Source organism: Thunnus albacares, chromosome 16 (genome assembly GCF_914725855.1).
Source record: "Thunnus albacares chromosome 16, fThuAlb1.1, whole genome shotgun sequence".
NCBI lineage: Eukaryota > Metazoa > Chordata > Actinopteri > Scombriformes > Scombridae > Thunnus > Thunnus albacares.
The window spans coordinates 6,449,916-6,462,057 of NC_058121.1; the positions used below are offsets into that span (position 1 = coordinate 6,449,916).

The 12,142-nt window shown below is 42.4% G+C and overlaps 1 protein-coding gene across 3 annotated transcripts; it reads right to left on the reverse strand.

Moving 5' to 3' along the window:
- Positions 1-934: 934 nt before the first annotated feature.
- Positions 935-10,983, reverse strand: lats1 (large tumor suppressor kinase 1). Of its 3 annotated transcripts, none has more exons than XM_044329876.1 (8): positions 10,770-10,983; positions 9,737-10,198; positions 9,326-9,446; positions 6,939-8,398; positions 5,546-6,128; positions 4,380-4,562; positions 4,166-4,272; positions 935-4,082 (listed from the first exon to the last, which is right to left on the reverse strand). In XM_044329876.1, exons 2-8 carry the CDS (start codon positions 10,088-10,090, stop codon positions 3,570-3,572), a joined length of 3,321 nt encoding a protein of 1,106 aa, XP_044185811.1. In that variant the 5' UTR covers positions 10,091-10,198; positions 10,770-10,983; the 3' UTR covers positions 935-3,569. The 3 variants fall into 3 exon arrangements, with proteins under 3 accessions (XP_044185811.1, XP_044185812.1, XP_044185810.1); XM_044329877.1 differs by having other exon boundaries at positions 9,326-9,443; positions 9,737-10,225; positions 10,770-10,982; XM_044329875.1 differs by having other exon boundaries at positions 9,737-10,225; positions 10,770-10,982.
- Between the last annotated feature and the right edge of the window lie 1,159 nt (positions 10,984-12,142).

Below are 12,142 nucleotides of genomic sequence, written 5' to 3' on the forward strand. Positions count from 1 at the left end.
CCGACAGCACAATAAGAGGAGGCCTGGTGGTTCCAAACTTCCTCTATTTCACAATTACTGAGGCCACTGCGCTCCTGGGACCACTCAAAACTTCAGAAATGGTTTTTACCCTTGTCCTGATCTACGCCTTGCCACAATAACATTGCAGAGGTCTCCAGAGGGTTAGGGTTAGGGTTGGACTTGGACTTCCTGGCTTGGGTTTTTGTCCTGAAATGCAGTGTGGGATTGTGGGATCTTACATAGACAGGTGTGCACCTTTCTAAACTGTGTTAAATCAATTCAATTTGCCACAGGTGGACTCCAGTCAAGTTCTAGACACATCTCAAGGATAATTAAAGCAAACTGGAGTCACCTGACCACAGCAAAGGGTCTGAAGAATTTGTAAATTAGATTTTACTTACTGATTTCTGATCAAATTGCAATTTCACTTTGTCATTTTAGGTTATTGAGTGTATAAATGTATCAATTTAAAACTCAATCTACAACTCTCTAAGTCTCTGAGTGTGCAAGAAGTGAAAGGGTCTGAATACTTCCTGAATCCACTATACAAAATAACATTTGCAATCTGCAATTAACAATTACTTTCATTATTGATTAATCTGTCAATTATTTTGAAAATTGTGAGAAATGTCAATCGCTGTTTCCCAAATCCCAAGGTCATGTCCCTAAATGTCTTCTTTTGTCCCAACCAGCAGTCCACGACCCAAAGATACTCAGTTGATTATCACAGAAGATTTGAGGAGAAAATATTAATATTTGAGAAGCTGGAATCAGAGAATTTTGACTTTTTTCCTTAAAAAAAATACTCAAAATGAATAGTTGACAATTAATCGTTGCAGCTCTAATTGTTACTTTACCTGTTTTGTGACAAAAACAGAAGCACTTGTTCTGTATATCTCTGTTCTGTATGATACTAACAACACAACACGGTTGGTGTGCATGTAAAACATGTTTTGTTCTTTACATTCTTTATTTATCACACTCTTCCCTGTACCAAACCTCCCAGAGCAACAACGTACACAAAAATAAAATTCTCTCACTTACATGACAACACAAAACCAGTGCAGGACGCCAGTGGTCACCATTAAGTCCATTAACTACATTCAGAGAACTTTCCTAAACACACAGAAAGTACAGCGGCTTACAAAAATCATCACATGTAACGGAGAGCGCTTCTCTCCACCTGCAAGTCCATTTATCCAGTTTTTACTTTCAGTACACAAAAAACTCAACACATGACAGTCGGCCGTAGTGTTTCTAAAAGACGGGAAATAAGAAAATAACTCTGAAGGAAGGTCCGTACACACAATGTAGAGCACTTTAGGATGAAGTGGTTAGGAGCCTAAAAGCAAGGCATTTCTTGTTGATAGTGTAAAAGCCAAGAAAAATTCATTTCATGGTCTTGTGAACATTATTTTCTACATAAATTTTCTATTTAGTGCTTTGGTTGAAAGACAAGCTTAAAGTTGGTCTATTTAGAGTCCTGTGAGTTAGTGTTGTGGGTATTTTAGGTGTATGAGAGACAGAAAGTACACAACATATTAACAGAAGGCAGCAGAGGACACTGAAGAGGGCCTGCCCTAAAAAAAAAAAAAAAAAAAAATCTGCGACAGGGAAGAGAACAATATTTACATCAACTCTATACAACTTAATTTATAAATACATTTTAGGTATAAATTAGAAAAATAAAACAACAAAAACCTACTGTAGTTCAATCAGCTACTTCTACTCTCATTTTAAAATGCCAGTCTGATTATTTACCCTCTTTATATTTGGTGAAAGATAACAAAAAAATCAAAAAGGCACAGCAATGAATAATTAGAGCAATTTATCCCTGCAAATTTCTAGGAGTCACATCACTAAATCCCCATCGCAACAGACATTAAAATATAAATTAAGACGATTTTCCAATAAATGAAAAGTCCCACACTCAAACAGCATCTACACACTAGCATCACCAGTTACAATTTCTTAAATAAATTAAGGCTTTAAGGGGTTTGCTGCAAGTCGTCAAGGAGTGCACCTTGATATTTTCTGCTTTCTGTTCCTCTCAGATTTTCAGGCAGCGCACATCGTACAGCAGCGTCTCACGTATGAACTTGTCACGGCTTGATGACCACCGGATCCAGCTGTGTCGCAGTCTCAGTGTCCACTGGAAACATTTTAGAAGCAGAGCGTCTGTTCTTCAGCAGCCAAATTCCTAATAGTTGTTTGCTAATATTTTCATGTTTTCAAAGGCGCATTGAAAACATGTTTGTAGCTCATTTAGATGCTTTGTGGCTTCCTCTGTGACTCATTTTAAATGCCAATATAGCCAATCACACTTGGGCTGACACAAATGATTATTTTAATTGGCAATTAATCTGTAGATTAGTTTCTTGATTAATTGTAAAGATAGTGGAAAAACATCAATTAAAATTCCCCAAGTTGACATCAAATTAAATTCAAAACTGCTTGTTTTATCTGACCAACTTTCCAAATCTCAAAAAGTTTAATAACATGACGAAGAATAGCATCAAATCCTCCATCAAGCAGTGATTGGGGTTTTTTTTTTTTTTAGCATTTTTGCTTTAAAAAAATGACTGAAACTGTTATTCGAAAAAATAGTTGCAAACTATTTTTCTGTAATCGATAAATCAACTCATCATTTCAGCTCTGGATCAGCAGCACAGTTGTTGTAATTAACCAGATGATGCCATGATTACAAAATGTTTTGATCAGCAGCCTGGAAATGCTGCTGGTTAACAGGTAGTAATTATAAGCCATGATGAAATAAGTTTTTTTTTTTTTTTTTTTTTACTCGTTCCATTGTCTGACAACAGAAACAGAAAAATATGTAAATGAGAACTATATAATGAAATTGGCTCTTTCAAAATTTTATGATCAAAGAGAGCAGGAGAGGTTGAACGAGATCTTCACCTTTTGTTTTTTTGCTTCTCTCTTCACAGTTTTGAGTTAAAGTTGCTCGTTGCTAATTATTAAATGAATCTCCAACTATTTCCATAACATAAACATTCATTGTTTGGAGTCATTCTTTAAGAAAAAATGTCCAAATTCTCTGATTCCCACTTCTCAAAAGTGAATATTTTCTGGTTTCTATGAGAGTAAACTGTATGTCTCTGGGTTGTGGACTGTTGGTCAGGACAAAACAAGACATTTGAGGACGTCATCTTTTGGAAGTAATCAACATTTTCCACCTTTTTCTGACATTTTATGGACCAAACAACTAATTCATTAATCAATAGTGAAAATAATCACTGGTTGCAGCCCTATGACAAATCAACTATTTCATTACACATTAAATTTAAGTCAACTGCCAATAAATATAGGCATTTATACACAGTCACAAGTTTATTTTATGCTCCAGAGACGCAAGCTGCTCTGGCAAAAATCAAGCCGGTGTGGCCACGACGTAGCTGGATCTGGTGCTGCAGAGTGCTCTGATTGCTCCTAAAAACATACTTTCCTATGTTGATGGTTTTAAATGCTGTACCGTTGCAACCACCTTCACTCACACAAACACCCTCCACAAACTCGTTATGTAGAAGCAGCTAAATGGGCCTCAGATGCTACACATAGACCAAGTCTCGGCCCTGTGCCACCTGACTACCGGCCGCCTCCTGCACCGGGCCCTCCGAGTCTGCCTCGTCTTCGTTGTAGCCCTCGTACTCGATGGGTTTGGGGCAGCTGTATGGATGGCCGTTGTCGTCGAAGAAGCGGCGGAAGGTGAACTCGTAGAAGGCGTGTTCGGGGTGCTTGCCGTTGCGGAACCAGCCGTTGAGTGTGTCGTTGAGGTTGTCCTCGCCGTCGCTGTCGCTGCTCCACAGTTTATCTGGATCCACAGGGTCAAAGTTGGAGGTGTCTGTGGAGTGAGCGATGGTGGGGATGTAGGGCGCCACCTGCTGCCGCAGGTCGCTGGAGAAGTCGATGGTCTTGAAGAAAGGGTGAGCTTTGATTTCATCTGTACCGTTCTTGCCGAGGCGGTCCTCGGGGCCGCGGCACAATTTAACGATGAGATCCGACGCCTCCGGGCTGAGCTTGGCTGGCGGGGGAATGTGCAGCGTGCTCTTCCAGTTTATCACCTGGTTTCAACAGAGAGAAAACATCAGAAACAAACAATGAACTCTGTGGATGCATAACATTTCGCTGCAGGTGCCTCACATACCTTCAGCTGCGTTTCCAGGGGTGTGGTCGCCAAGAAGGGAGGCTGTCCAACAACCATCTCATACAAGATGACACCAACACTCCACCAATCACAGAGCTGGGTGTATCCTGGAGAGAATCAGAGACATTTCACATCAACCACACTGCAAACATTGGCTTCAAATATGGATGCCAACTTATAGAATAATACCCTCTTTAATATTGGTCCATTGTACCTGTACGGAGCAGCACTTCTGGTGCGATGTAGTTGGGCGTCCCCACCAGCGAGTGGGCCAAACAGCGCTGGTGCTGTCTGGCCTTCCTCCTCTCCAGAGGCTTCAGACGGTCTGTGCAGCGGCAGTTACCTGGATCTTCCCATTCCTTACTGAAGTCCATGCTGTCCTGCCTCACATGGTCCCCTGGAAACACACACACACACACCAGCACAACGCTCATTAATCACTATGTTCATACTGATCATAGTGACTGGTCACTGTTCTTATATTTATGATGATCAGCTACACATGATGTCTCACTGGTTCAGAGAACCTGGGTTTTTAAAGGCTGAAACCATGATAATGTTTAACTGAAATTTCCAACAGTCAAGTATCTAAATGCTGATTCACATTCTGAGAAATTTATTCTTGGCTTTAAACCAGATTACACTTTAAGCAGCTCTGTGCATGCTGCCAGCAATTTGAAGTTGGTTTAATTTCCGACAGCTTATTCAAATTGCTTGTTTTATGTGCACAACAGTCCAAAACCTGACAATATTCAGTTTACTGTCATATATGGCAATGAAGATAATTAAATCCTCCCACTTGAGAATCTGGAACTAGTGGATGTTTGGCATCTGTATCGTATACTCCCTGGTCCCTTTTTGAACATAGAGTCAGTGACCTGCATACCAACTGTGTACTGTTTGACAGATGCCTTCATCAACATAGTACACACACCTCAAGACTTAAATCCTACTTGACACTCTGCTCAACACTGATAAAATTCTGTTTCTCATTCTCTGCTGACAATGTGCCCTCAAAAATTCAGTCAAGACGGCGTTTCTGTTAAGAGAAACTCAGAGGACCAGCACCGAGTCTGGCAGAAATATTATAGCTGAAACGATTAGTTGATTGACAAAATCAATCAGCAAGGATTTTTGATAATCAATTAAACATTTAAGTAATTTTTAAAGCAAAAGTGACCTGGCCACAATGTTTTTGTCCTGAAGAAAATAATGTGTTTCCTGCTGAAACTACCACATTATACTACAGGTAAATTAATTGAGCTCCTTCTTACCCCTCGGCTATCATTTTAATACAGGATTTTATATGCGACTTTAGATTAGAGGGTGAATTTTACATTTTTAATGAACTGTCAGAGTTACTGAGAAAGTGACACCTACCACTCTGGTAATACTTGGAATCATGCGTCCAGCGGAAGCCAGTGCAGAGGCCAAAGTCGGTCAGCTTTATGTGTCCGTCTCGGTCTATGAGGATGTTATCTGGCTTGATGTCCCGGTGAATGAACCCCATCTTGTGGACGCTCTCCACAGCGCAGGTGAGCTCTGCGATGTAGAACTGCGCCAGCTCTTCTTTGAAGATGCCGAGCCGGATGAGAAGGCTCATCATGTCCCCTCCCGGGATGTACTCCATGACGAAGTACAGGTTGTCTCTGTCTTGGAAAGAGTAGTAGAGACGCACCACCCACTCGTTGTCGGCCTCAGCCAGGATGTCCCTCTCAGCCTTGACGTGAGCCACCTGGTTCCTCAGCAGCACGTCCTTCTTACGGAGCGTCTTCATGGCGTACAGCGCTCCTGTGTCCTCTTTTCTGGCCAAGCACACCTCACCGAAGGCTCCGATGCCGAGGGTTTTGATTCGTTTAAACATGGATTTATCCATCTTGGCTCGCTTTAGCCGGATGTAGTTGGACTCTTTCTGGCAGAGCATCATACGCATCTGCTCCTGGGCTTCTGAAGACAAACCCACCTGAGCACAGGAAACATTCAGAAGTGATTCGACACCGCAAATAATCTCAAATCGTCTCAAAAAAGTTACACATGAACACACATCGATTCTTGGTTAGATATTAACTGGCATTAAGAGAAACAACTCATGAAAACCAGTGCAAAATGCATTCGAAATGAACTATAGATGCAAACACATTGTCCAAATATAATTTTAGTTTAAAGAACAATGCACAAGCAGTGTCATGATCAGTGAGATGGAGGACATGGAGTGGCATGCGTTTCCTTCAGCCGCTGGGGCCAACATGCTTTCATCAGAGGATGTAATGCATTTAAAATACAAAACACACGTCTCTCAACAACAGCTTACTTGAATAACTGATGTGTGTGGACTATTCTGTGTCACAGGACAGCAGAGATACCTTTACCTTTTTAGACCAGCTGTTGTGACAGCAAGGAGAGAAAGGAAGAGAAAGAACAGCTGAGAAAAAAATAGAGCAGCTTGAAAAAGACATCTCAGAGACAGATAATACAGTGATGCAGGGATTAAAGTGAGAAAAGATTTGTGAGCCTTAAAAGTTGACCAGGAGGAAATGTGTACAATGTATTGAATTAAGTATTATATGAATTTAAAACTGTTCTATGCCTCAAATCAGGGATGGTGCCTGAGAAGTTTAAGCTCTGAGTGATGACAAGATAGTAAAGTGAAAAAAAGTTTGGAAAAGAGGGAAAAGTACTAATTTAAATAGCAATAAATGAAACGATTTACCTCTAACTGTGGTCAACTCATTAAGAAAATCATTGATTGTGTTTCTGTGGTTTGATTTCTCACCCTTTGCATCTCACTTTCCAGCTGTTTCCTCCTCCGGATCCGCTGCTGATGGTTCTTTAGGATGTTCTCCACATGTTGTTCCATGAAGAACTTGAAAGCCTGGGGGGAGTAGAGAGCCACTCTGCCGGACTCTCCTCTCCGCTCCTCGTCTTTCTTGTTACGGCGCACGGGAACGGGCGATGTCGTGATCTGCTTCTTCTCCTTTTCCGTCGCCGCTGTGCTTTCTGGACTTTCCGCCGGCTTGTCTCGTGTGTTGTCTCCGCCGCCGCGCTCCTCTTCAGCAGGCTCCTCCCTGCCTGCGCTGAGCTTATTGACCCCCGGGTCGTACGCTGGGGGGCACGGTGCAGCTTGCTGTTGACGGAGGCGCTTCGGGTAGGGAGGAGGGGGTCCCTGGTAGCTGGGTACTTCTGCTACTACAGGGATCTGAGGAACAGGGGCTGTCGGTTCTGGGTAGGCAGGTGCAGCTGGAGGCGGTGGAGCTTGCTGCATCCATGGAGGGTGTGTGGGAGCGACGGCGGTGTGCAGCTCAGGTTTCTGGACGCGCATGCTTTTAACTGGCTGCAGGATGGGAGCCTGTGTGATGGCGGTGACCGTGGTGGCAGAGGGCTGGGAGCTCGCTGGGTGGGCCTGTCTGCCGTTTAGCTGGTGGTTGTTGAAGGAATTAGAGCGAACCGGCATGTTGTGCTGCCATGATGGGGACAGATCCTGGTTGCTGCTGTTGCCAGAAGAAGATTGAGGCTGGTTGGGGGCCAGTGGGGCTTGGGACCAGGACTGAGGAGGACCTATGTTGTACATGTCAAGGTTGTGACTGTTTCGGTTGGGAACCATCATAGATTGAGGGATGTTTCCACCGTTGACGTAAGATGGAGAGGATGCAGGTCCCCCTGCCTGCATCTGCTGGTCAGTGGGACTGTGCCGGCTACTCTGGTTGACCGGGTAAGGGGGAGGAGGCTGTCTGCTGCCCCCCGCCATGTAGTCTGGCTGAGGGGAGCTATTCTGAGACCAGCTGGATGGAAAGTTGAACTTATTCCCCCCAGTGCTTTGCATTATGATGGGCTGGTGGCCCATAGGCACTGGGCTGATGCCGCGCTGATTCTGAGGGGCTGGAGCCGGGTACCCGTCAGGCCAAGCTCCCTGAGGTACCGGAGAGATGCGGGGCACAAGATATTCCATGTTGCCAGAGTAGCGCTTAGTTGATGCGTTGCTGTCCCAGGATGGAGCGGGAGGCATGGGACCCCGGTTTGGTGGAGGTGTGACGCTGCGCACCTGAGGTGGCAGGGGAGGGTTGACTCTCTGGCTGTTGCCTGGGTGACCCTGTGAGAAGGCGGGAGGCGGGCCGGGGCTGTCTGAGCGGTACATCATCCCATCCACCATGAGGGGGCCGTGTCGAGGAGCCAAAGACTCCTTAGAGCCCTTCCAGCTCGGCCTCCGCAGCACAGACTGCTGCATATGAGAGGAACCTACACACAAAAAAATGTAAACATACAGTCATGTTGAAGTAAAAGGTGGAGTTTATTCCTTACAAAGGAAGCCACATTTTGAATTTTTTGACCAAAACCCTTAAATATTTGATCAAAGCAACTACTACAATGACTGATCACAATTTAAATGTCTGTACAGGTTTGGCCTGTTTTAAACAGGTTCGCACCATAATGACAACAATCAAGACACAACAGTCTTTATGTGTAACAGCAGGATGTGCCAAATACATGAAACAATGTGCATCTATGTTTAAAAGCCTTGTGTTGTAAAATAGGATTAAATACAGATCAACTTTTAAGATACAGCATTATAGTGTTTGAATTCTTAAGTTACAACCCATAGATCATATCCTTAACAGACTGTTCACTATTGTTGGCTTTAACAGGGTTTCAGTTCACCAGTAACAAAAGTTAATCTAAAACTAAAATAAACATGTCTAAGTACGTCTTTTCCATGTTGTTCCCAGATCTCAGCATTTAAATTGGAAAGTACGATGTGTTCAGTTGTTATTAAGTTGTGTAACATGGTTTGTCAGATACACTTGTCTACATCATTTCCTTACATTGTATTTGATATTATAGTAGTTAAGCTTAATAAAAAGGTCCACAACAGTTGTCAAAAGATAAAAAAAAAAAAACATTTGTTGATACTATGGAATTTTCCAACATACTGTAATTAACGCCCGTCCTTGAGAGTATTATTACCGATAATTATGAATGAAAATCTAAAGCTTCATTCCCGCTCAGCTTCTTCCAACAAAAGATGCAGTGACTCATACTCTTTGTCAGCAGGTACTGTCATCTCTTTAGCATCCTGAACACAATATTATGGTTGAATGAATACACCTGGATTAAAGATAAAAGAGAGGAAAGCAAGCAGTTAATCCAAGTTGACTGTTTTCGTACCTGGGGCTTTCAGGCATGTAGTGTTGGGGTTGGAAACAACCATCTGTTCCCTCATCGAGTCCTGGTAGGTCACCTTACCCAGGTAGTCTATAGTTGCCCCCATACTACGACTGCTGGTCTGCTTTAAGACAAGAGAGAACATTTATCATTTTGGGGAATCCATGTGTGACAAGATGAAAGTAAGTTTAACATGAGGCTCAGAACAAGTGCCAACTGAGAAACTACTTTTGTGAACTGCTCAGGCTCGTCATTCCACTTTGCATACTTTTCATTTTTAAAATAATTCTCCCATAAACAAAGTGCGCCACACGATTATTTTCCATGACAGAGTTATGTGCAGAATGACATTCCTCCAAAATCCTTGACAACAACAACAACCTCTCTCTGTGACAAATAAAACACTTGTCTCACCTCCTCGAACCCAGCGCACGGTGGCTCCAGCAACATGTGTTTGTTCACTTCAGCTGAGGGGCCTGAAGTGCTGGGCTCATTGGCAAAAGGCATCAGGGACTTGCGGATCTCCTGTAAGGCCTTATGGTAATGGTTTTTGGGGTTGCTGCAGCGCCCCTGTTGCCTCGGGTCCTCAGGGAGCATTTTTCCAGCTCCACCAATGTCCACTTTAGGTGGGTCAGAGGGCTTGGACAGGTTTCGCAGGCTGTTCCGTATTTCCTGCAGCATTTGTTGGCTGTTGCCGCTGTAGTTGCTGGCGGGAAACGTTTTGGGTCTCATCTGTCTGTATCCTTCGGGTTTCTCCCCCCTCTTCATGTAAGAGCATGTATGATGACGATGAAGGGGATGAAGAGGATGACACTCAGTCCAGGGTTGCAGCACAGGGTGGCAGGGGTCTCTGGAGTCTGACTTCACATCTGCATGCTGCTGACACAAGTGTGCAACACCAATCTGTGACGAGAGAGCATTCAAAGAATCTGTCATGTCACCCAACAGGTTGGACAGATGAGATGTAAGCTACTAGAGAATTAACATACACAAACAGATAAACAACTACTGTACATGACGATTATTACTGGTCAGACATTGGTCAATTTTAACAATTAGATTTTTATTTTACTGCTTTGACATTTAGCTTTTAGCTAGATTTGGTCAACTGAACTGTAAGGTATAGAAACCTGCTGTAAAAAGTAAATTATTCCTTCACAAAACAAGATCCCGTTCACCTGCTAGCGTCGTTAGCACTGCGCGCTAACAGAGCGCTGCTTCAGCGCAAATCCCCGTTTCAAGTGTGCTCGCATTAAACATTGTTTGCCACATTTTCCCCAAATATCTCCAACACAGAGCGACACATGAGCTGCAAACTGGAGTCATCTTAAGTTCACTTTGCATGAAATCAAACGGCGCAGCAGAGCCTCCGCGGCCTGCGTGTTAAAGGCGTCCATTAGCTGCTAAAAGCTAATTCAACAACCGTTAGCTCCGTTAGACAACTTACCAGACTCTGTAGCTGACACTTTCCGCCACTCTTTTCCTATTTTGACAACAAATGAGAGTTCCTTGACCTTTCTCGGCGACAAAGACGCGATTTTAACTTAAAATGTCCTTGTTGTGCCGAGCTGACTGGCTCCTAGTCGTGTTGAATTCCTGGGATGTCTGAATGACAAGTACAACAGAGACAAGCTATACACCAAATTACCGCAACACACATCCGGTTAATGTTGTTTTCACACTAACAGCTTGACAGTAAATTTCATGGTAGCTCACAATAACATCTATTTAAAGTAGACTTGTTAGAGAAAAACTGAAAAGCTTTGTGTCTCCATCATCTAAATACTCTAGTTCAGTTCTTTTAAATGAACTACATTTTGTATTAAAGCAGTCTGGGACCCTCGGCACACGTTTTGATGTCTACCAGTTAAATGAAGGAGGCTTTTTGAAAGATCTAATAACTTTTAGAGGCTTGAGGAGATGAAATACACTAATTTACAATAAATGAAGCAAATATTTGAGGAAAGCTTGAAGGAAAAAAAAGAAAATTGTGTGTCAGAAATGTTTTTCTCTGTTGTCCTATTTTGTCCTATCATCTCGAGACCCCTTAGATTAATCCAAGGACTGCTTGTAGGGGTCCCGTCCCTCAGGTTGGGAACCACCGTATTAAAGGATAGGTTGGGAAAGGATCTTCTAATGGTCAGTGTGAACAGGAGGAATGATTACAGCAAGAAAAATCTGTTTCAATGTTCATTTGGGCCTCTAAGACAGACTTGAAAAATTGTGAACCTATCCTTTAAGGTCAAGGAGGTTTCATATAAGATACTACATATAATTTATATTGCAAAAACTTTACTTGACAGTTTTAAAATTGTTGATATATGATAGGTATGATTTTTGTGGACTAGTCAAGGTATCTCCTACCTATTCTTTGTATTTATTCAGGATGTTTTGGACTGGTTTAGACACAGGACACTTGGCACTTTCAAAGAACCGAACATTTACGTTTTGCTTTATTTTGAGCACAAGGATTTATTTTAATAAAATGTTTTTCTGACTGTTGAAATATTGATGTTCCTTTTTGTTTGAAAATTCATTGTACATGAATTTCCACATTTTTGTAAAACATTAAAAAAGTTTTAAAAAGTTTTTAAGTTTTGATTCTAAAAAGAAAAAGGCATTCTCTTTTAAATATAGACACATATGAAACAGACCGTTATAAACATCACTCACCTGCGCTATTACATTATTTTAAAATCCTTTTTCAGCAACCTTCCAAATGTCTTGGATGAAACTGAATAAAAATCCAGCAGGATCTCAGACACACTGAATAATCGAGGTTTCACATTATAGCCTTATTCATTGTTAGAACTTTAACTT

Bases quoted from the DNA above. Each gene is read 5' to 3' on its own strand.
- lats1 (XM_044329876.1), bottom strand. From the start codon at position 10,090: ATGAAGAGGGGGGAGAAACCCGAAGGATACAGACAGATGAGACCCAAA. The intron at 6,129-6,938 runs GTGAGAAATCAA...TCCTGTGCTCAG, and splicing joins TGGAAAGTGAGATGCAAAGG to GTGGGTTTGTCTTCAGAAGC. The intron at 4,273-4,379 runs GTACAATGGACC...GATTCTCTCCAG, and splicing joins AGAAGTGCTGCTCCGTACAG to GATACACCCAGCTCTGTGAT.